We start from the raw sequence: 24,476 nt of genomic DNA, 5'->3' as shown, positions 1-24,476 counted from the left end.
TGTTGCAAAATCGGTTCCTGCCACCAGCTGATCTAGTCAGTGCTGAGGTTCACAGGACACTTAGTGCTACCACAAGCCACTGTGGCTAAGCACCAGCTGAGCAGTCAATGGATCTCTTCAAGACAGCACAAAAATGGCACTGGTTTGCAGCACTTCTAGTCTAGAAAATGAGACAAGAGAACAGCCTGAATCCCTTGGGCTAGCAAATCACTTGCTCCCCTCTGACAAAATGCAGACTGCCTGCTGTAATCCCAGCCCACAGGTAAAAAAAAAATTACATCCTAAGAATAACAAAGGATTACCCCAACAGAAGACTCAGGTAACAGCTAACCAGCTCTGCTGCTGCAATCCAGTTCTTTGCAGAACTGGCCATCTCCACAGGCCAGAACTACAAGGAAGCCAGTACATACGTGCCCGTGGCAGGGCAGAAGCAAGCGTGCCGACATAAAGGCACAGCGCTCTGCCTGTCTTCGGTCCCAGAAACCCACAGACACACCAACCTCCAGCTCCAGCCCTTGGCTCTTCACCCCACAAGTGGATCATCCTGGCTCCCTGCAGGAACACCTTAAGTCTCTCCTAGATTCTTTCTTTTATTCCTCTCTCTGTCCATAAATCACAAGTCCTGGTTTAGCAGGTGTGCCCACAGAAGACCTTGACTCCACAAGTCATGGGTCTTCCACACTGTCACCATCCCCAGAGAGCAAATAAGGGGCCACAACTCCAGGGCTGAGCTCCTAAGAGCAGAGGAGAAAGAAAAACTCACAAGGTACAACTAGAGGGAAAGGAAACACTTGAAAGATACAAAGGCCAGTAAAGGCAAACCCTGCCAGAAAGGAGTCATAGAATTACAGAATAATTAGGGTTGGAAAGGACCTTACGATCATCTAGTTCTGACCCCCCTGCCATGGGCAGGGACACCTCACACTAAACCATGTCACCCAAGGCTCTGTCCACCCTGGCCTTGAGCACTGCCAGGGATGGAGCATTCACAACTTCCCTGACTTTTTTAAGTCAGTCTCTTAAAGAATAGAATAGGCAGAGCCAGACATAAGGAAAACAAACAAGATGACTGCAGGAGACAAAGGAGATTAAGCTTTACAAAACAGCTGCTGCATATCACACTTGGAACTGTGTGAGACAAACAAAACAACCACCCCACTTTCCTGCTGTGATCCATCAGAAATGAGGGCCTCCCTCCCTTCTGACTCACAGTCCCTGGGGCCACTGTGGGTTTCCCTGAGCATCCGTTCCCAATACCTCTATTGATGGCTGCTTTCTGCCACCCTCTCAGAAAAGCCACAACCTCCCCTCCTCCAAAAAAACACCACACAGACAACTAAATAGCCAGGGTGCTGCCCTGTAGGACTGATGCTGCAGAGAGATTTGGCAGGCTGGGTCAGCTCCCACCTGGGCAGATGCTGGCACTCATCCCCTGCAGCAGCCCCGGACCATGCTGCATGGAGCACCTGCACAGGCAGCAGTGGGGCCTACCCTGCTCTTGCTGCACAGCAAAACTGTGGGAGAAGTCAGGCCCTCCTTTGCAAAATCAAGCCAGAGCCCAGAGAGACAGAAAAGGGCATACTCTGCAGCAAAGGTCTCAAGACTGGCTTATCTGTTACCTCCTGGCAAGGGGCGGGTGCTCAAAGAGCCTGAGGATTCCCTCCTTACCATCTTCATTACCCCCCAGCAGAGATAAGCAGCCCCTATGAAAACTTGTCTTTATGTTATGCATAAGGAGTGTGACAGCTAGGCTTTACCTAAGCAGCTCCACACTCCAAAGCCCTGTTTTGGGGATTCTACCAAAAGAGGAACACTGAAGGAATAAAACATTAGCCACTAGTGTTAGGGAGGCAGCTAAATCTTCAATTTCCCATGGCTGGAACAATGCTGCCACTACTACCACTGCTAATAAAGGATACCAAGTACTGATGTGAGGTTTCTTGCATGCTGCTCCTTGGTGCAAATACCTGTTTGCACACAGACAGGGAACAGATGTTTTCCCACAGTTGTGTGATTTGGTCCCACTCAATTAAGTCCAACACAGTGGTGGCTGCTGAAAGGCTCAACCCTGCCTCACACTCCTTGTCCTGCTCACAGGCTCAGGCAGGAACTGAGGGCTGCACCGTACAAGCTGGTACCTCTGTGCCACGGGGTCAGTACTCAGCTTGGCGAGCCCCTAGGCCCATACCAGGGTGGAGGTACGAAGCCCCACTTGCCAGCTAGGGAGCTGCCCATCCACACCTCATTCTGGTGACCGAGCGGCTCTCGGGCTGTAAACGAGCCCCACAGAACACTGCAGGGACCGGAACCCGGCTTTCCTTCCAGCTGGCCCGGCCCTCCCTACACGCGCAATACCCTGACCAAGGCCAAGCACCCCGCCTGGCACCGCAGCCATGGCGCGGGGTCCCTTTACCTGGGCGGCGGCAGGCCCAGGGCCTCTCACAGGCGAGCGCGTCCGCACAGCGACGCCTCAACTCATGGCTACCGCCACGGGCGGAGCTGGAGCCGCAACCGGCTCCCCCTAGAAGCGGGGCTCTGCGCAGCCGCCTCCCTCCCCGCACCCTTGGCTCGGGGACAGGGTGTGAGGGCAGGACCGCACAACCCCGCCGCTGCCCGCCCGCCACCACATCACCTCACCGCCGGCCCGCCGCCGCCGCGCGCATGACTGACAGGGGCACGGACCAACCGCGAGACGAGCCCTGCGGGCGCCAACCAATCGCCTGGGGCGCCGAGCGGCGGGGCGGGGTCGCCCGGGCGTGCGGCGGTGCGCGCGGAGCTGCGGGGCCCGGCCGCCGCCGCCCCCTCCCCGCCACCGCCGGCGGCGCTCCGGGGGGCACCGGACGCCTCAGCAGGGAGCGCTCAGTAAGTGCCGGCCCCGGCGGGCAGCGGCCGCCCTGGCGCAGCGGGCGCAGCGCTGAAACGCGGCTGCCTCCGGGGAGGGGCGCAGCGCAGGACCGAGCCGCGGGCGGGGGCTGCCGCGGCCTCCCGGCGGCGGGAACCCCGGTCCCGTCTCTGGTGCCTTTGGCCCGGCGAGGCCCGCCCAGCCCCGTCCGGGCGAGGCTCAGCGCTGCAGGTGGCGGAGCCGCGCGCGCGGAGCGTGACAGCAGCGCAGCGGGGAGCCGGCTGCGAGCCCTGGGGCCGGTCCGGCCCCGCATGGGGAGCGCTGTGGAGCGGGAAGGGCCGTGTAACCCGTTATCTGTCTAGAAACGTCCCCTGGGATGGGGAAGCATCCCCAGACAGCCGCGGGCGGCACTGCCCAGAGAGGGCTCCGGGTCCCGCTGTTGCTCGCGTTTCTGTCAGTGCGGAGCCGGAGGAGCGGGGACATTGCTGGGGAGGGTCCCCTCGCCTGTGCCTCTGAGGGCTGGGACCGTGGGAGGGCGGCGGCTGAGGTGCTCCGGGACAGCGGGCACCCGCGGCCGGGGCTTCCCCTACCATGGGGGCTGCCCTGGAGACGGGTCGGCCCCATAGCGGGGCGAGACGAAGCCGCAAGTTCACACACTGGGAAGCCACATCCCATAGGCAACAGCAACCCGGTGCTGCTCGCACTGCTGAATGACTAGAGACACTTCATCTCGGCGAAGTAATGCAGAAAAAATACTAGTTATTATTTGCCTTCTTCATTCAGACACCCTGTGGGCCATCTTCATCCCTGTGACACAACCCTCTATTCCTGGCATAACCAAGAGGAAGCTGCAACACAGAGAGATTAAAACCAAGGCTCAGAAAAGCCAGCAGCCTCAACTTAGTGCCTGACACGATGATCTGCATCTCAGAGGTATTGGCACTTACCAGAAACTTTTTTGGAAATGCTGGTTAGGAGAGAAACACGCTCTTGCCCAGCATGGACCAGCCCTGGCTATGTGAGAAGCTCTGGTGGTGCAGACAATGGAAGAATGCCAGCAGCAGCTGAGGATGTGGTTCCTCTTCTGTTTGCGCATGGACTACGCTGAACCTGCTAGCAATAGGTAGTAGCAGCCCCTGGCCCTAGAGCAGCCATCAGAGACTTGAAGTGTGCCCAGTCTGCAGATCAAACTTCCAGCACCAGGATGATAACTGGGGAAGGAAAGTGGTGGGAAAGATCAATGGCTCCCAGCCCCAGCTTTGTAAGCCATGTGCCCTGCACTCAGCCTCCCCATCTGGCCCTCTGCAACCTGGAGCAGAAGGGGCTTGGGAGCAGAAATACCCTCATCTGGATGTAGAACTGGTTGTATAAGCCATGTCCTTTCATACAGGACAGCTTTTAGAACTAGGTCTCTATGCTTGGGAATCCATCAGCATGGACAGAAGCCGCCATTCCCACTTTGAACAGATTTTCTGCTGTCTAGTTCTAACCTGGCCTAACTTTATTCAGAGGAGCAATGCACAGCAGCTCAGTGTGTGGTCCATACAGAAGAGGTCTTACCCAAGGCTTGGTACCAGCGTCAACATCCAAGTTCCAGTGCTTTTCCATAACTAACACCGCATTGAAATGAAGGTGTAACCCATTATGTTTCCATAATTCAGGAGCTGTTTTAAGATCTAGAGCCACACTTTGCAAAGGCCTTGGGCCTGCTTCACTCCTCTCACTTAGGCTCTTTTCCTACTTTTTGGTTGTGGCTTTTTTAAAACTGCATTATTGTCATGGGAAGTTTCCCTGAATAGCACAAATCAGTGATTTTCCCTGAGCAGCTGCTCCATCTGCCCAATACCTGCTCAACAATCCCTTCCCTTGCCCTGCTGGGCTGTAGTTGCTGCTGCTGTTGTGCCACTTGGATTTCAAATTTGCCATCTTGGTGCCCAACTGTGCCAAACCTGAGCTCCACTGTGGTCAGAAATGGTCCGGGAAATCCTGGTGCCACATGGTTTAAACTCAGCATGCATGGTTCGGTGGTGAGTGAAGGACATGGTCCCTTTCAGCTGCAGTGAACTCGTGTCTCAGCATGGCGTTAGAGGGGACCAGACCAAAACTGCTATCTTCACATTCCTCTTAGAAACTCTTGGGAGTTTGACAGCTCCCACAGCAACTCCTGTGAGACAGCTCCTGCAGGTGTGGTGAGAGATTTACCTGCTCAGGGAGACGCAGGACAAGTGCTGTGCAAGGGCAAGTGGCTACTTATGCTGCTGCCTGACCACAGGACGGGCTGGTGCTGTTTGCCTGGTGTGATTTCTCTGCTGCAGTCGTTACTGACAGAGGTTAATCATGCTGCTTAATGCAGTTATGGGCAGCAGTAAGGCGTTGCGGTAATGGGAACTGCACAATAACCTTGCCTAGAATAGAACAGAGCAGAACAATGGCTCATTTCTCTTTGCAGGCACATCTTTTTCTATTCAGAGCTCATTAGCCCCTGTGTCCGGCTGCATTCCAGTCCAGAGATGTAATGTCTGCTCAACTGCAAAGAAATTACCAGAGGACTGCTACAGTAGTTCTTGGGGTTGGCACTGCTCTGGTCCAGAGGTAGCTACATTTTCACGGAAGCAGTTGTTGAACTGATGCTATAGACAGCAGGTTTATAAACAAAGTTTGCAGATAATTCCCATAGGATCATCCCATGGTGTTTTGCAATTCCTGATCATTTGCACAATAGAAGCTTGAAGCAATTAAAGACTTTCATGTTTTCAGCATGAATAGATCCATCAAATTTCACAACTCCAAACCAAAATTGGACTCATTTGAAAATTAATACTGATAATAAGCAGTGCGTGACTAAGCTTGAGTGGGTGCTTTCATGGGGACTTGAGAAATACTCCTTGCAACTCACTGCTCTAGGGAAGCTGCCTTTACAGAGTGCATGGGGTGAGGGACAGTGGGGTGATGGATAGTGCAGTGACTTACCAGTCACCAGTGCCTGCCACAACAGGGAAGTCCTGCTCTGGATGCAATAAAAAGCATCCTGAGATACAGATGCTTCACAGCCGAGTGCCATTTATTGGCTATGTTCCCACTGATACTGTGATGTGTGTAACTTCCCAAAAATGAACAGCACGAGTCAGAAGCAGGAAAACCCTGTATCTCCTGTGGTGGATAGAGGCCTCCTGGCTCAGCTTGGAGCAGACCAAAGATGTGGGGTTCTGAGGCTGTCCCTACATATAACTGCCAAGTGCCTGTAAGGAGGCAGAGCTGAAGCAGTAAGGGGAGAGTGTATCACTGACTTCAAGGAATGAGGCACGGCTTTGGGGACTCCCAGCACCCCTGAAAAATCTTACTCTGAGTGGGCATCTGTGAACTGCTCTCACCAATTGTACTAATGACTTGGGAAGCTTCGGAAAAAGTTCTGCCTGTCTCTTAAGAGCTCTGCACTGTTCATTTGTCTCGTTCTTTCCTAGGTTCCTATGAAGAAAACCATCAGTGGTGATGCGACAGGACAGGTCTCACGTGAGGGTCCTCCATATGAAGGGCAGCTCTCCGCTTCTGTAGCTGATGGGTGAGGACAACACGTTATTAAAAGGAGCTACCAAGAACTGACAGGATGAGTTACAGCTCACCTTCTGTGCATGACTTGTATCACAGCACCACCACCATAGCCAGGCCAGACCCAGGGACAACTCTGGATGTGACTGTACCAGAAACAGCTACCGTAAGCCCCGAGACTACCAGTTTCAACAGCACCAAAATCCCAGATGTGGCCAGCACTGGACCTGGCCTGAGCACGATGCTGCTGTCCTTTGGGATCATTACGGTGATTGGGTTGGCTGTAGCTATGGTAAGAGAGCCCTGCTAAATATTTTGTGGCCTGTTGAGGGTGGCAAAGGGGCTCTAGGACTGATTTGGGTTGAATAATTTATTTGCATTCTGCTAAAGGATCACCCAGAACTGCTGGGAACTGATCGTTCCTGAGATCCCTTTCTTTATAAGGCCTTTATCCAGTGCTTCTGTATTTCTGCAGTCTCCTTGAGGTCTAATCCAATCGGGATGCTCAGCAGGCCTAGGGGAAGCCATATGTAGCATCAGTGTTTATTTTTATTAGCAATAGGAAGTTCAGTTAAAAGAACACAAAGCAAATTCTGTTCTAAGTGGAACAGCTGTGTTGATTTAAACCTTGTCAACACTGAGGGCCTGCAAGAAAGTTCATCCAAATTGACTTTTAAAGCAGACTGTTGAAAACATTTATCTCCTCTATGGTGGTGCCTTTTTTGAATGAAAACAGCCTGGATCCATTTTATTTAGACTCATTCTGGGCTGTATTTCCAAGGTTCTACTTGCTGGGTATTAGCAAAGTGCTTGAGGGTTTGCTGTGTAACTAATCCTGCCATTAATGCTGCAGGCAGAAGCTTTCAGAAACTATAGTTCTGGGCCTGACATGGGCAATGCAAGTGCTGCATTTCTTCTTCTGATATATAACTACGTCATTTACCTGCCAACAGAGAACAGAAGGTAGCAGCAAGCTCCCATTCCTCGTATGAGGAAGAGCTTCACTAATGCAGCCATCAGAGGAGACTACAGAGAGGGACTACTGCAACATTTCATTGCAGGCCCAAGGAGGAGTTATTCCAAAAGCCCTTAAGAAACTGGAAACATTATCCTGGAAATGGTCATAAGTTCCCAAGAGCAACATCCAGCGTTCGTAGTTCTCAGAACAAGGCTCTGGAGGCCAAAAGCCTCCCTTTCTTCCCAGCACAGCCACTCTTACTGGCTGACACGAGGCAAGTCACTGAGCATGCCCTCTTTGCTTCTTCCCTTCATACTGGGGAGGGGGTTATAGCACTTCAGCACTCTAGGGAATTTATAGATGGAAATCACAAAGAGAAGGCTCTTCATCCACTCTTAAACAGCAACACGTGTCCTGCAGCCACCAGAAATGTGCTGAGCTACACCTAATAATAGCAATAATACACCTAATACTCTTACTACTACTAACACACCCAATAACAGGCCACTCGAGCACTTAGTGTCAGACATGGTGTGCCACCAAGCTTACACTGATGCATATGGAATTTCATTCTCGGTTGTCGCTTCTCCCTTCCCCCTGCTTCAGTGTGCAGTGACACCAGGCTTGCTGCACCTCCCTTCCGTGTGCCCTGTGCCCAAAATTTCTCTTCCCAGATATTCCCCATCATACTGGGGCTGTTATAATGATGGTTTTCTTTCTCCTTCAGGTTCTGTATATCAGGAAGAGGAAGAGGTAAGTTATATCTGTTGTTGGCTGAAGGGAACTCAGTGCCCCTCAAAATTCAGAGAATTGGGAAGGAGACAGCAAGATGGGGAGACTGTAAGGGATGGCTGTCCAGGGAACCAGGTGTGTGTGAATGAGGCAGGGGTAGGGACACTGCACTCATGGTGCTGACCCACATTCTGTCACCAAAGCTTCAAAGACTCCTCTGCAGCTTTGGAAAGGAAAACATGGCTGAGCAGGAGGATGTTAGGGATTCCTGCAAACTCTTCATGCTTATCTATGGGATGCACTGAAACAGTGAAAAGGCTCACAAGTATACACAGAAACTGGGAACTCTATCATGAGAGGTGCAGATCTCACTTTTCAGCCATTCCCAGATTCCTGTTTTCCAGCATCCTGGGCAATGACACTGGCCTTACAAGGCTGACAGGCTGTTTAGCTGCAGTCACAACAGCTGGCAGCAGCGTAGTGTAGAGGTGCAGCTATCTACCCCAGAACTTAGTGTCTTGATATCCTTGTTGAGCTACTGGTTAGAAATAGAGATGAGAGCAGCATGCAGAGAGACGTGTCTTGATTCTTTTGTCTCTGACAACAGAGACACTGGTGAAGAAGACCCATTAGATATGGTACCTTCTCCATGCTTGACTCCTGGTGCCAGGCCTCGCGTGGCCATGAACTGAGCTGTGCTCACTTAACACTCTCAAGAAGGGCTGCTGCCTGCCCACTGTAAAATTCCCAAGCCAGACCCTGAAGCCCAGGTCTGGGTACTGCCACAGAAGCCTGTGAACATAGCACTGCTGGATATAATGGTTGTATTGGCAAACCCATATAGAAGCAGGGAGGGAATGTGTCATCGTAGCACTTGCCAAAATAGATATTTGTGGTGACACTGCCAGTACTACTTGTGTGTTTCCCACCCCCAAAACTCAGCTACAGCCTAAGGCAGGGCTCAGTGTTTTCACAGGAACATGCCCACCGGCATCCTCCATCTCTGAGCTGCCCAGTATTGAGGAAGGCCCCATGGGTAATAGTTTATAGCTCTGTCACTTGGAGTGGTGATACAAGAGTAAGAACAGTCTGTCCACAAGCAGCAGCCTCCTGTGAGAATCTCTTTCCTGTTTTCTTTTTATTATTTTCTATTCATTTTTATGTCTTTCAGCCCCAGAGTTAAAGTACTACTCTGAGGCCACTTGAGCCAGAAGTGGACTTCTGCTGGCAGACTTAGCATGACATGGCAGGACTGGCTGTTGTGGGCAGAAGGACAGGGAGAAAAGTCACAGAGTGCCTAGGCAGTATGTTCACTGTCTTTGTCCCACCACAGAAAGCTTGATCTTTTAACGTTTGCAGGAATTTAAGTCCATGTCCTATTCCTCTGTGACTAATGCCTGCCAGCATAGCTTAGTGATGGGAATTAATCCCTGTGACTGCTCTCTGGGCATCTTCTTCTACTGCCAGCTGTGTGCAGTAGGTTCTTATCCTCATCCCTGCAGGACAGGACATGACATAACCCTTATCCAGCAAAAGCAACAAGAGCAGAATCCCTTTACAGCAGGAGAAAGAGCCTGCAGAAAGCCTCAGCACTGGGCAGGGAAGGCAGCCTGAGCATCTGTCCTTCTCAACCAACCCTTTCCCTTCCCTCCCGTGGGCAGGTTGGAGAAGCTACGGCACCAGCTCATGCCCATGTACAACTTTGATCCCACTGAGGAACAGGATGAACTGGAGCAGGAGCTGCTGGAACATGGGCGAGATGCAGCATCTTCCCAGGCATCACAGAGCAAGGTAGGCAGCAGGGACCAGCGAGTCTGTTACGACAACCACTGGTACCTACACTGCTTTTGTTACAGAGTCAAGGAGTTCTTTGTAGGGTTGTAGGGTAAAGAAATCATGTAAGACCTCAGGAGTACTTGTTCCATCTCTGCCAACCCTGGAGATAGGGGGCTTGAGCATTTTGGAGTGCTTAGGACAGTCTGAAGGGTTAGACAACTAGAACAAAGAATCTGGGGAGGCAAAGTGCTGGCTCTACTCAACTAGGCAAGAGAAAAGGGCAACTTCAGTAATTAAGGGTGAGTTTACTACAGTTTACCACCCAGGGCACCACAGTAGGATGTGCAGTAGGGAGCAGTAGGATGAATGTAATTTTCTGGGAGATGGGGTTTCAATGCCCTCAAAGTATTGAGGCTCCTTTGTCCTGGCACTGAAAAGCAAGTAATTCCCACCCAGTTTTAAGGTATCCCAGCTTTGTCTAAGGAGGCAAGTGTGGAACAAGGCCGTGCTGAGGGAAAGCCTATAATCCTAACAGCTAACTGTGCTGCAACCCTGAAGAACACAGGCAGAAAACCTGCACTTTGTTGTGGCATGGCACATCTGGTGTTGCCAGCACCTCCAGGCCAACCTTGCTGGGCACAGAGCAGGCATGGCTCAGAAAGAGAAAAGGGAGGAGGGTTCTCTATTTGAATTTGGGAAGAGGGGAAGAAGCCTTTGGTTTGACCACTTCTGAGCTTTCAAAGGCGTGCAGCACACTGAGTAAGGTCATTAGAGACCACTGACTTACTACATTTGTGAGTTAGGAAATAGCTTAATAACGTGCCCAGTTGTCCACATGGGTCTTTGACAAGAAACTATCTCCTTCCCCAGTGTACCAAGAGTTAGGAGAAATAGGGAAGAAGGGTTTCTCACCATTGTTTGCAGCCAGCTTCACAGTGTTTTCTCTTTCCTTTGTCACCACTACCACACAAAAAGCCCATCTGAAAGCCAGAGCCAGCAGGCATGGTTGGAACAGGTATGTCTTTTAGCCAGCCTCCCCTTAGAGTAGACATCTCTCCTTTCTTGAATTCTTCTCCAGCCGCTCCGTGTTGCCCATGTCTTCCCTTGCTTTTCCAGTTCCAGGAGTTCTCCCAAAAAGTTCTCAATTTCCCCACACTTTACACCTGCAGATAACCTGCAGCAAGCTTAGCATGGGCAGAAACAGAAAGAGGAGAAAATAAGTACCACTGTAATTATAAAATACTTACCTTAAGACATGCTTCCTAGCGTGCTAAAGAGCACAAAGGAGATGTGTGTGTTGGAATATGAAAGTCAACATATTCCGTACACTGGCCTGGAAAAGCAAGGAATACTGTTGTATAAAAGCAAAGAATCTTGTCCTCCTGAGTAGCACATAACTGGGAAAACATCAGATCCCTCTATTAGTCCACATAGAGAATTTCCTTTCAGGTGGCAAAGGGAGAAATGACATGGCCAGAGTTAAACCATCACAGTAAAAGCAGATCCTGCCCATACAGGGCCTGGCCAGCAGGATACCTGAGATCCCTCCAGAGCTTGCTGATGCATAGATACCTCTGCTTGGAAAATTCCAAGTTTAAAGGCTTAACATAAGAGAGGGAGAGTCTAAAACAACAAAGTTCAGTCTATGGCATATTTTCAGGCCTTCTTGGTGTTTCAAGTCTTTTCATGCTGCGTTGATATAAATAATGAGACCCAATAATCCAGTGATACGGGGATAATTGAACTGGCATGGGTGTGCTGACTTGCTCTCTGGCATGTTGTATTTTCCCATCACAGCCATGTTAATGCCATATTAGTCAGCCAGTCTCCCCTTAGCAAGGTGCAGAATATAGTTACAATCCTGTGCAGTGTGTGCCCAAGCACATGCACCTGAGCGAAGGCAGACTTGCTGGGCCTCATCTTTCACTGCTTCAATGCAGATTCTGCTGACAAGTCAAGGAGCCCTCCAGAGACCCAGCCGTCTTGTGTTCGCAGATGTTGCCAATGCCATCAATGCATGAACAGTACCTGCCCTGCTCTGGGATCGTGCTGAGACTGGGGAGGATGAAGCCAACAAACCAGTGACTTCCCACGAGCATGGCCGGTCCACTGAGCCCAGCTGGTCACCCCTTTGGTTTGTGTTACAGATGGGCACAAGCACTGGGAACTGGTCACTTTGGGAAGCAAACCCTGTGTGATGGCACCGGTGGTTTTTTGGTGTGTCTGTTACCACTAAAAGGTCCTGAGCTCCAGTTTCTGGGCTGGTGCTGTCTGATACCATCTACCAAGCTGTGTGCTTAGGAACAGCGCCTGCTTTGTTGTAAACTTGTCAGAGCACATGGGTGCACTTTCTGGGTCAGGGAAGGAGGAGAGGTGCATGTTTCAGAGAGTTTCCTTGTTGGTTTTGTGCCATCAGACCCTGAGGAAAGGGATGAATGAGCCTCTCTGTACAGTGAGCACAGCTTTGGCAGATCCTGGAGGGGTGGCAAAGCCCTTTGAGCAAGGAGAGCTGACTCCCCTGGCTGAGCGCAATCTGAGGCACGCCACAGAAAACGCATACCATGGGCTTATCCCCCTTGTGGCATGTGGGCTGCTGATAAATGTGCACCCAGGATGATGGTGTAGTATGGGGTAGTCACTAGCTTTAAACAGTGAAATGGTGAAGATTTGGCTGATTACTGAGGAAGTGGCTGGATATCCCAAACTAGAGCTGCCATAGAGAGGAGAATTCACAAAGCTAGAGGCAGGAGTGTCAGTGTCTGTCTACATGACTTGCTGCTGCTGATCTAGAAATAATGGTGCTTGGGCCACAGAGAGGAGTTGAGTAGAACTGCGGTTCCAGTACCACATATCCCCCTCCTGCTTTGGCTCAGGACAGTTTCTACATTGCAGAGCAATATCCAGAAAAAAAGATTAAGCCTTGAAATATTTTCTGTTAAATAAGGAAAAGCATGTATGGACCCAACATCACAACAGCCCCATGTCTGCCCCAGAGGTGACTAAACAACTGCTTCATCCTTCCTCACCTGCCAGGACCTCCAGCCAGAGCCCTCTCCTCCTGCTGAAGGAAACACAGAGCTTTGCATTAGCCTCTGCTAATGCAGGAGGTGAGACTAGGCAGGTAAGCCAGGAGGTCTCTGTAACCTTTCAGCATCCCTGCCTGTGTGTCCTTCAGGGCTGCAGGAGAGTGCAAAGGGGTCTCTGGCCTTTTAGTGGCCACCAGCCCTGTGTGCTGCGGAGCAGGCCAGCAGGGCCTGCACACGAGCATCAGTGCCCAGCCATGCGCTGATCACTGGAGTTTTTTGCAGTACATGCATTTGCCAGATCATATTCCATCCACAGCACCTGTGAAAAGGGAATTAGGGTAAGCCGGAATTTGAATGCAGATTTGAAAGGTAGACTTATGCAAGGAGACATTTCACTGAGTGGCAATTCAGGTATCATATGCTTTGTTGCAAGTTTGGACCTGCCAGTTCAGTTTTGTTCTCCCAAATCTTCCCCACTGTGATTTTGTTGGTTTCTTTTCCATATTTACTAAATGCAGACTTATTCCTGGGCATGTGCCACTGACCCTGCAGTGCACAGTTCCTTACCAGCCCTCCCTCCTTCACTGACACCTCATGGCAGTTTTGCAGGGTTAAGTTGCTTTCTTTTTCAGTATCCCTCTTTCCTTCTAAAATCAGGGAGTTCTGGGAGCCTGTTAGAGCTCACAATGTCATTACCTGTGGAAAACAGCCCATCCTCCATACCCAGGGTATCTGGCAGGAGGCAGTCCTGGGTTGCTGGTTGCTGCTGGCGTTTGTACTCCAGGGGTACTGTTGGACAGAAAGTGTGTGGGTAAAAACACTGTAATCTGGCCTAGAACTTACACACTACTGGTGGGTCTCCCAAGAGGTTATGTCTGTGTGAGCAGCTGGGAAACAAATACATCATTCCCCCCCCCAACACATGCACACTTACCAGCTCCTCCAAGTGCTCCGTGACATCAGACATCTCCCTTCAGCAGCTGGCACATCGCTGCCTGTCACATTCCTGCACTGTGCAGCAGGACAGGGATGCAAGCGGCAGCAGGGGTGCCTGGCTGCCCTGAATCACAGTGTTTCCTTTAGAACTCTTAGGATTGGAACTTCATTTGTTATTTTTAACTCAGTAAAAGACAAATGTAAGCTGAGCTGTTTCCTCAAACCAACAGCCTACTTTGTGCTCTTTACCCAAGCCTACGTGCTGCACAGGCAGCTGCCAAGCAGTGCATCTGCCAGCTTGGATGCTAACACTCGCACCTTGTTCCACATGAATGCCGAGTTGTATCTTGTATAACAAACACACCTACAGGGGGATTCCCTTGAAGTATTCTTCCTGTAATGGTAGGCTTTGTCCTGTGATGACTGCCCTTAAAGAAGTACAGACAATAAGACTAAAAGAATATTACGGGTATTTGCTTGGCTGGTACTGGAGTATTCTTTTAGTTCAGTAGCATCTCCTCTCACAGTTCTTGGAAGTATATGTACAATTTTGCAGAAGCATTATGATGTAATTTAATTCAAGTGTTTTAAGCATTGAAATCTAATTAAATTATTTACATGAAATCCAGTCTGATTGTCTTTTTTGCCCCCCCACCATTTGCATTTTCCACAGACAACTGCTGGAGTGTATCCTTGGTGATTTGTAAGTGATCACCCACTGGTGATTTGTAAGCAGTGAATTCCCCCACTCTTTCACAGACTGAAGTAAGTGTGTAAAAACTTGGAAGGACAAGCTCTTCAGGGTCAAGGTTTAGTGTTCCACAGCATGGAACCTCAGAACTCTTGAAGTCTCGGTGCTTAGTGGAATAGTCAGGAAAGCAAGAGCTTCCAGTCTAGCAGATCCTGGGCATCCAGAGCGCAGGAAACAAATTCTAACCTGTCTGTTTGCCATATATCCCTTAACCAGCTGAATTCCTGGACAAACTAGGGGGTCATCAGCTCACCTCCAGCCCGTGACAGCCTGCCCACACTGGGGTGAACACTTCAGGCAGCAGTAGCTCCAGAAGGATACTGTTGGTGTATTTCAGATTTGCTTTCTGCCTCATCTTCTGGCCCACAGACCCCAGACTTGGAACTGATTAGGAAAGCTGCCACATTAACTGAAAAGGCTATGCCCAGGAACAGAATTAGCTGTATGAAAAGCTAAATACCTGTATGACACACAGAACAACACAGGGCATAAACAGACACAGCTGTGGAGACTTCTGGATGTACACAGGAAGCAGAATAGGCTTGTGTTCCCATCAAGCCAGTTACAAGCTACTATAAGCCAGACAAGAGGATGGAATTAGGTACTAACATTTGGGTTTAAGGGCCTGTCTGTTTTCCTCCATGTGTTTTCCTCATGTTCATTATTCCTTGTTTGCACATAGATCTGTGGGTCCTCCTGAATGACCAAATTCTGGTTTAGAATCCCTAAAACACCAATTCAGATGAAGAGAAACCCACCTTGGCTGGTGATACGCATGTGTGCTGAGGCTGTGGCACAGGAGGAGGAAGAGCAGGAACCTGAGGTGCTATGTGATACCTTTATTAAAAACAAACTCCAAGGCTCGTGTGCAAGTTGCCAACACACTTTATGCCTCCACCAAAACCATTTATGAGAATCCAACTGAAACGACCTCTTATTTTTGAGTGAGTCAGACCAAAACTGTCTGAGCTTAAAAACACTTGGAATGTATGTGCTTAGAGGTAGGATTTGGCTACACAGAGAAGGTAACTCACTATATGGGAAGTAAAGAGTCTTTTATCATTTCAAAAAAGAAAATCCAAGCACTCCAGTGTGAGATCCTAGCTCTCTGCAGTTGGCTGGTATTCTGCCCATCTTCAACAGGCATTGACTTTCATTCCAAGTCTGCATAAACATGGAAGCTGAAGTTATGAACTGGATTTCAACTGCACGCAAAGTAGCTCCTAATAGTGTGGAATTCTGCTTGTTCTTGAGCGCTTATATTTTTATGGAGATGTTTTCTACTGTGGCTTCCCAAAAGAGTATTCAGAGGTAGCAAAGACCATAGATTTTAAAGTACTTTGTATGCATGTCCCAGAGGATAGAGCTGACCTACAGCAAATGGATTTACCATCTAGCTGAGGCAGTTTTCATCCCTACTCCATGCCACCAGCTGAGAAAGCTCTGACTGGCGTCATAAGAAAAGCTTGAGTCTCTTACAGATGCAATTCCTAATCCATTTAGCAGAAACTGACGTGCCAGTCTTATACTCTAACAGCTATTACTCTCAGGTAAGAGGGGTTAATTAAATGGGCAGTACAGCCTTGCAAGCAGTGTACTAAACCTGCCAATTCACTGGAAGAATTAGGTAAAGAAGTTGGTAAAAGATCTTGGTCTGCCACTGGGGTGGCCTCTGAATGCAGACATGAACTACTGCTGAGCTTGTGTGTCCACTGAGGAAGAGCAGCTCCGTAAGCTGAATTCAGAGGAGCACCACTTGCATCTTCTCATGCAACCATCAACAGTTACAGATTTGTGTGCGTGATGTCCCGCCTGGATTTATCTACACAGCAGGAGCAGGGGGTCAAACTCTTCCCATACCTGGCAAGCACACCTCATCTATGGCTTAAGATTCAGGTCAGTCCCTGTGACCTAATCCATTCAACCCTTGATTGCTACATGGTAGAAGAGGCACAAAGGTTATCTGCGATGCTGTTTTCTCCTGAGACCACCAAACTCCATACACAAGAAACTACTGCTAGGACAAACTGGACAGAGGATGAATAGGATCAGGACTCTCATCACTGTTAAACTGGGCAAGCAGAAAAAATGACCAAGAAGGAAAACAACCTTTTTTTTTTCTCTTACCATCTGTCTCCAATCAGCCCTTCCTCTGAAATCTGCATACGTTTTCTTGTGTTAAATAAATATCTGCTAAGGGAACAGACTTTTGATGAAAGGATAATAAATGAACTCAATATAAACTGCCATTTCATGGGTTTCTGCTAGGCACTGCCATAAATTTAAAGCCAATTATGTTCTGTTGAAATATTTAACACTGTAAAGCTAGCCAATTTTACATCTTGTCAAATATAACTGAAATACCCACTTTGTCCCTTTAATAGGCAGGCGGAAGATCCAGTGATGGAACATCCAAGATGGAAAATACCACTGGGATTTCACTGTTTGCAACTGGATATTGGAAATATCCTCAGTCCCTCAGGATTTAACAAGACGAGCTCTGACACCAAAAGCACAAATCTGCGCACAATGTGAAACTGAGAGCAGGCAGCTACAACCTCACACCACTGGCTGCTGCTGTCTCCCAAAACTAAAACTGTATAAGCAAGCTTTTATTTGCATAACTGCAACACTAGAGGACCCCACACACGTACCTTACGGACTGAAGATACAACTAATTTAAACCAAATCCCCAGGCTCTGCAAGGAAACAACCCTTGTGTAGCTGGTTCCTTAGAAACATGCCTTTGGAGTGGTGAAATCCAGTGGCTGTGACTAAGCTGGTCAGCACTGTGCTCTTAGAGTTGCTATCACATTCAGGGGGAGTGCCACCAGCTAGTTACAGGAGATGGCCCTGAGCTGATAATGCTAGGATAAACATTTCAGAATCAATCCCCAAGACATGAGGGTGGAACTTTCCTCTAAAGCATCCAAGTGGTCAGTGTATTGACCACTACAGCAACAGCATTAAGCAAGCTGCAAATGCCATGAAGCTTTTTCTTTCAAATATAGTAAAGAGAGGACACAAAACCTGTCTTTCAGATGCAAACCCTATAGACAACTGCATAAAACTTAGCTCTTGGGACTGCTCCATCAATCTACCAGAGGTGGTATGATACAGAAGTTCAGCAATTAGCTGTGTAAATAGATTTCCATTACTGTATCTGCATTACTGAGTCAATGTCATGTTTCTGTTCAACTCTTGCTGTCCATAGCAGGGTAAGGCACCATGTTATCCAAGTGTTTTTAAGAAAGATTAATATGCCTACAAAAGATACACTACAAACTGAAAGGCATCTCTCCAACAAGGCACTTGCCATTTCTTCCCCTGAGTCCCTGTTTGGATGCTTGAGGTAAGGCAGCAGACACCAGGAGAGAAAGCTTGGCCAAAGTTATCACAAAGGAAGAATCTGAAATATGACATTAAAATTCCTGTTTGCTTCCCAGTCCTCTGGCTTCAGCAAGGTGTGAACAGGTGGAACATTACTGAGCTGTGGCAGGGATGGTACTCAGAGATCTCTTAAGATCAGTAGTTTTGCCGGGCCTGGAACCATCTTTTCCAGTGATGCCTAAAAGGAAAGATTATGGGAGACAGAAGGTTAGAGCTCTGGCTCCAGGAGCCTACCTGCCCAAATGCCCCATTAGTGAGACACTGCAAGGTTAAAGGGTGGCAAGGACCCACTCCCAAGCAACCAAAGATCTCAACAACATTCCCATCCTTGTACCAGCTCCAGAATAAAACCTGACAGAATGGCTTCCCTGGCAGTAGGCCTCAGCATGAGGCTACTATTGAGAGCCCAGAAGTTACACTCTGTGTGAAATTCCCTGGCCTCTGCTATGCAAACACACACAAGCAACCTCTGCTGTGAGCAGTTACGTATTTCTAAGTGCAACTCTCAATCCACACGAGACACAAAGTACCAGAAGTGCCCAATGTCATAAACACCAGGGAAGCAGATGCACAGGGGTCTGAAAACAGTGAGCAGGGAACATTTCTGAATACACAGGCTTGCTCTGATCTGCAGTTGGCCCCTTGCTTTCAGGAAAGCTGAGCTGGCCACTGGGAGGTGACCCAGAGGGAACAAAGTGAGACAAAGGAGTTTGCAGCTGCTCCATCTTTCCATGTATTTGAGAAGAATGTAGAGAAGGAAAGGAATGCAGAAAGGAGCATGATCCCGAGGCTGCTTCTGGCTTTAGGCTGAGCCTTGGAGACTTTGCCCTAAAGCAAACGCTCTCCCTCTCACACCCATACTTCCTTAGCCAAGCAAAGTTACTGAAAGAAACCAAGGCTGCTTTTGTGGCTTAGGAGGTACGGAATCAGCTTCATCAATCATTCAGCAGTGGGACTCATGGGAGAGAAGACACATGCTCCTCTGCCCAGATAAACAGAAACTTTAATAACTGAGTTGTGATTGGCAGCATCTGCAGGTAGCAACCCAGTAAAGCCTGAACTGTTAACAAAGCCCTGCCTGCTCCTGGATAACCTGGAGTCACCATAACCAGTGGCTTGGGAGAAGCAGGGCAGGCTCCCTAGGTAAAGGCCATGGGAAAACACCAGCCAGCTTTAGAGCAGCTCTCTGCCGCACGGCAGGCAAGTCTTTCATATTTCCAGTTCAGCTCTTCCTGTGTCTTCATTTTCCCCATAACAGACTGATGGGGAAGCAGGGAGTCAGTCAGGGTTTATTTCAGCAATTCTTTCTTAATGTTGCAGACACACAACCCAGGGCAGAACTCTTTGTCAAGGCTGTACAGCTTACAAGTTCAGAATGAGCAAGCATCTGTATCCTCCCATGCCCTCTCTCTAGCATAGCACCTCAAAAATCCTCACCTGAAAGGAAAAATCAAATTAACAAACCCCACAATGACCAAAAGCTCTGTCTGTGCCTATAGCAAAAGATTAATATATGATTACAGGCTCCTGCTAACAAATCTCAGAGCAGTAGCCTCCTGCATGAGTAGCACAAAAGCTTGCAGGCATATAATACCCTGCAAACAAGCCACAAGCTCTATAGTTTCCAGTAAGACAGAACACTAAGTTTCCCCTTTCCCTTTTTAGTCAGAAGTTTCTAAGACAGGATTATCACTCACTCCACCTCAAGCTCCTGAGCAAATAACAACTGTTATGAAGTCTTCCAGAGGATTGCCAGGTTTCATTCTGTACATGCTTATGCCCCCCTGATGTCCTGGGTGTGTTCTTTCCTTACACAAGTGCACACCTTCCGCAGCAGTACCCCCCTGCTCCATCCCTGGCACTAAGCGTGCAGATACACAGTGGTTTGGGCTGCAGTATCGTGCCTCACTGCTGTCTCCCACTGACCACAGCATCCGCTTATCCTGTCACATCTGGTTCTACCTCATTGCAACAGGAGGGAAACATATTCCTCGTATCACCGCCCTCAGTCCCACTCAAACTGAAAGGAAGAAGGAAGTCCCCCCATGGGCTGTGGTTTTGGGTGATGCTCAAGAGCAGTACTGACAGGCAGGGACAGGGCCGGAGGTGAGCTCATCACCCGTGAGCCTGCGGCTGTGCCGATGTCATCTCACAACTCAGTGGCAGGAAGTGATACGGGAGCAGGAGCCTGAGAGGAAACTGAGTTGAGCAGCTGAGGTTAACTGCTCTGGCACTGCATCACGTGGCTTTTCCAGGGACTTTCTAAGAACCTGAGGTTGGGTTTGAGTGCTCAGTGTCAGTTAGCTCGCTTCACACACCACACTGAACAGTGCTAACGGCCACAGGATAAGGGAGCAGCTGTTCTGCATGGCAGAACAAGGCAACATCTGCCTCTCCTGGGTTGGCTGGCCCCTTCCCCCTGAAGGGAAAGGATTTAATGAACAGCTTCCTCTGATGCCCACTGAAGGTAGGACTCAGCTGCATGCAAGTTTTCCTGGCATCTACCACAGAAAAAGCCCTGAATGGATGGGCTAGACTTGGATTTGCACTTTCCTAGGGTTTTAGTGAGGCTGGGGCTCTGGGTGGTACAGCTCTAAGCTCCCACAACTCCAGCCCTGGCAGTGTTCAAGGCCAGGCTGGACAGAGCCTTGGGTGACATGATCTAGTGTGAGGTGTCCCTGCCCATGGCAGTGGGTTGGAAGTAGATGATGTTAAGATCCCTTCCAACTGAAACCATTCTGTGATTCTATGATAAACTATCTGGCCAACTCATCTCAAAGCAGCTCAGGTAACTTTGCAGCCCTATATAGAAACTTGCCAGTGTTGTCATTCTCTGTGCTGCTGATGTTAGTGGCTGGATACTAGTTCAGAGAGCACTGCCCCAAGTACAAACCAGGAAGGAGAGAACAAGACTATCATGGAGGCATGCTGGAGTTAATCCAGTATACTAGGATGTTCCACAAGTCAAGGGATTGTCAATTTTCTTTTTCTCAGGTAAGGGTCAGACATTCATGATTGGCTATTTTCATTTTCTACATTACACAGCCAGACAATTTTGCTGAACTTTACCTGTAAGAGTAACCAGAACCTCAGATACAAGACTTCCTGGAAAGACACAGATACTTTTTCCCCATCCCTCTTTTCTGCCTCCACTTCTGTTGAAGTAGTCACAACTGAATTAGACGGAAGGAATGGGCTACCCCTCCTGTTAGAATGTGCCTGGAAGCCTTCCAAATTCTCTTCTGTTTGTAGAAGTTACCAGAATGACTGCAGCCAGTGCTAAGGCTTTGGGTTTGCTAGAGCGTGGTTTGCCAGGAGCATGGCTGCACAGTTTAGTCTTGTGTAATGACCTAACTACAAACCTTGCGTGGCTGGCGCCGAGTTCAAATTCAAGTCACTGCTTCCCTGAGGATTTCCTTCCTGAGACACTCCTCCTTCGGCCACTGGTTGAGGCTATGAAGAAAAGCACCAAAAACAAACAACCCCCCCCAGATAAAATTAGGTACCAAAAGACAAAATTGCAAAGACACAAAGTAGATGGAAAGCAAAAAGCCTTTGATCAATGTTACTTAAATAGGATGGCACAGCCCTGAGAGCGTGTCCATTTTCCACCGCTTCCTATATCCAACCACAGGCAAGAGCAAGCGCCAATGTGTCCACATACATTCATGAGCATCTCTGAATGCTGTCAGAATGCATCATACCAGTCTCAGAGACAAACAGCCCCATGCTTTGGGAAACATCTCCTCATTACGCAGCCACGGAGAGAGATTTTCATCCTTGAGAGCACTTTCTACAGTTCAGGATATTTTCCTGCTCTGAACAACTGAACAGTTGTTTAAACATCAAAATTTCAATTTAAGCGTCAAGATTTAAACATCAAAAACTAAAACCAAATGCCTGCTCTGTTTCTCCTGCTTTGGTTTTACCCCAAACCACACCTCAGCTGTTAAATTCACTTTGAACTGAAACATGCGAATGCTTCACTAACCCAAGTTAGAATGAACCATAAAGAAAAAGCAGCCGGTGTACAGAGTTTCCAATTCAATAAATTGGCACGAAGCAAGGATTTCTTTAAGCTTTTCTTACAAATGATTCTGCAGCTCATTGTTTATAGTACCAAACACCCCAGCTTCCAGCTCTGGCACACAACTGAATTACTTTAACCACAACCCTCCAAGCCTGACCCTAGAACCGCAGCTACTACAACCTCTTACAGAAGGGAATGGCTGAAGAGTCTTTTCCAGCCTCACTTGTAGTTTGCTATAGATGAGATGGCTATGAAGTATTTCTAGCATGCTACAGGTGTGTATAGACTGGGCAAATCCCTGAGCACCTTGAGCCAATTAGGCCTGCATTGAGCCGTGGTCTGAACTCCAGGATCTCCAGTGGGCCCTTCCAACCTAAACGATTCTAAACAAGTAAAAAGCCACAGCATAGGTACACACACAGCTGAGGGGCACCAGACATTTGGTGTCACTGTTAGTAGATCCTGGGAGCTATGAGGATGCTGCAAACTGTTGGCCTTGCTGCTTTCTGTGTGGCATAAATGTCTCAAGGAAGTGCCAACTGAATTTATAAGGAAGTGTTTTAATCAGATTATTGTAACAGAAAAATAACTTCCATGGAAAATATTATTTTTCAAATTGCCCTTTACCACCACCAAAAAGAGAATACAGGACAGAAAACTGTCCCAGCTGGCTTGATTTCAGATGTTAGCTTCTGACAGCACCCCCATGGGTGTTTGTGCCCCCAAAGACGTCAGAGAGCACATTCTCAGCACTGCCTGGCTTCCCCTATTTCTTTTCCCACTGCAGGAGCCTGTCCCCAGTAGGGAAGGGGGGGGTCTCTCTCTGCAGCTGTGTCAAGCACACCAAACAGCTACAAGGCAGGGCTGAAGCCATCTCTTCTGTCATTGTTACTGTCAGTTTAACCACAAAACAGCCCTACCAGCAGGTGTTCTATAAACTGTCCTTTGCTCTGAAACCCTCTCTCAGCTTTGTTCTGCATAGCATCCTCAGCTTTATATAGTATGTACTTCTTTTGGCTTTCCTGAACACTGTCCTTTATTCATGCCCTTGTAGGCCCTCCTGCTTCACTTTGAGATTTGTCAGCCCATGAACACCACCAGCAGAACTCACTGGTAAGATGTTTTGGTCTCCAAGACACAGCAATTTCTGCTTCCGATGCTTTTCCACAGAGCTTGATGATCCCAATTTGCAAAGCTGATTGCTTTAAGTACTGGTAAGGTACCACATTTCCTCACACAGTGTATTTAAATAACATACTATAAATGGGCTTAGAAAAAGCAATGGCCTTTAGTAAAAGCTAGGTGCTGAACTAGATTGTGACCTTTTCATCTGGATTTCAAACGAAACAGCAACTGGACAGGTTTATGGAGGAGATCTTGTCTGGGAGATTCAGTTCTGCACCGAGTTTGCAGACAAATTCCCTCCACCACTACTCAATAGATATTTGTATGCCAAGGTCACTGCCATTTCAGAAAAGCCTTCAAATCTCTTCCCCATCCTGGAACATCCTCCCTGGTGAAGATTTCCTTCCAAGTCTCCTGCGTAGCCCTCTCAGACTGCTCTATCCCTGCTGAACCAGTGTCTCATCACAAGCACCCCTGTGGCACTGCAGCTGTAGAACAAACCTGTAGATTCCTGCAGCAAGTGCACAGCTTGGGTTTGGTCTGGAATGTTTTGTGGTCACAGATACACACTAAATAATGGTTTGTGGCTGTTGTGGGGTTTTTAATCACTCCTAATAATAGAAAACAGGACATGAATTGTTCACAGGACTGAATATCCTTATTGATTAAAAGCTTTAATCTTTTTCATGCCTGAAGTGTTCTATCTTCATTTACTGATTCTTACTAAGCCTTCGTTTGCTGCATGGAAGAGCCTCCTGCTGGCAGCACTCAAAGTTTCAGCTCCACAAATTTCTTTCTTTACTTGATTGTAAGTTTCTCCTTTTGAGACAAGCTGACACGCTAAGCTATCACTTCAGTCTTTCAAGACCCCCGGGAAGACAACCCCTCTGTCCAAGAACAGATGGAATCTCCGGTCTGACATTCCAAGCCTGGGAAAGTGCTGTGGAAGCCTAACACATCTTAGGTAAGTACAGCAGCTCTTTTGGGCTCTTGGAATTCTTCAGGAACTGAATCTGAGGGACACTAGAAAGGCAGTCAGAGCTTCCCTGATGTGCTAGGTTTCCAGGCCAGCTCGGCTGAAAGAATGTTGCTGTAGATGGAGAGCTTGAGAAGAGCAAACATAACTGAAAGTCCCCCCAGGACCTGTGACTGGAGAAGAAAAGGACAAACCCTGTACTCACCCACTTGCGGGGCCTCCCTCTTGGCCTTTTCCCAGCAGAAGGTTCTACCTTTATTAAAAACAAAGAGGGAAAACCCCCATTTTCAGCTCTCATATTTACTGGGAATGGTGACTAACAAATACACTGAACCTGGCCAAGGGGACATTTGTGTAAAGTCCTTGCCAGACAAGCAGCAGAAAACAC

At 48.5% G+C, this 24,476-nt stretch overlaps 1 protein-coding gene across 1 annotated transcript; it reads left to right on the top strand.

Moving 5' to 3' along the window:
* Nucleotides 1-6,446: 6,446 nt before the first annotated feature.
* Nucleotides 6,447-11,875, top strand: LOC308225207 (uncharacterized protein C3orf18 homolog; the record flags this gene model as incomplete). The annotated part of the gene is made up of 4 exons (XM_080625782.1): nucleotides 6,447-6,680; nucleotides 8,074-8,099; nucleotides 9,740-9,869; nucleotides 11,795-11,875. The coding sequence occupies 4 exons, from the start codon at nucleotides 6,447-6,449 to the stop codon at nucleotides 11,873-11,875; spliced, it is 471 nt and encodes a 156-aa protein (XP_080481908.1).
* Between the last annotated feature and the right edge of the window lie 12,601 nt (nucleotides 11,876-24,476).

This window comes from Psittacula echo (assembly GCF_963264785.1).
Source record: "Psittacula echo genome assembly, chromosome: 9".
NCBI classification, from domain to species: Eukaryota; Metazoa; Chordata; class Aves; order Psittaciformes; family Psittacidae; genus Psittacula; species Psittacula echo.
This window is presented reverse-complemented; position numbering and strand designations above follow the sequence as displayed.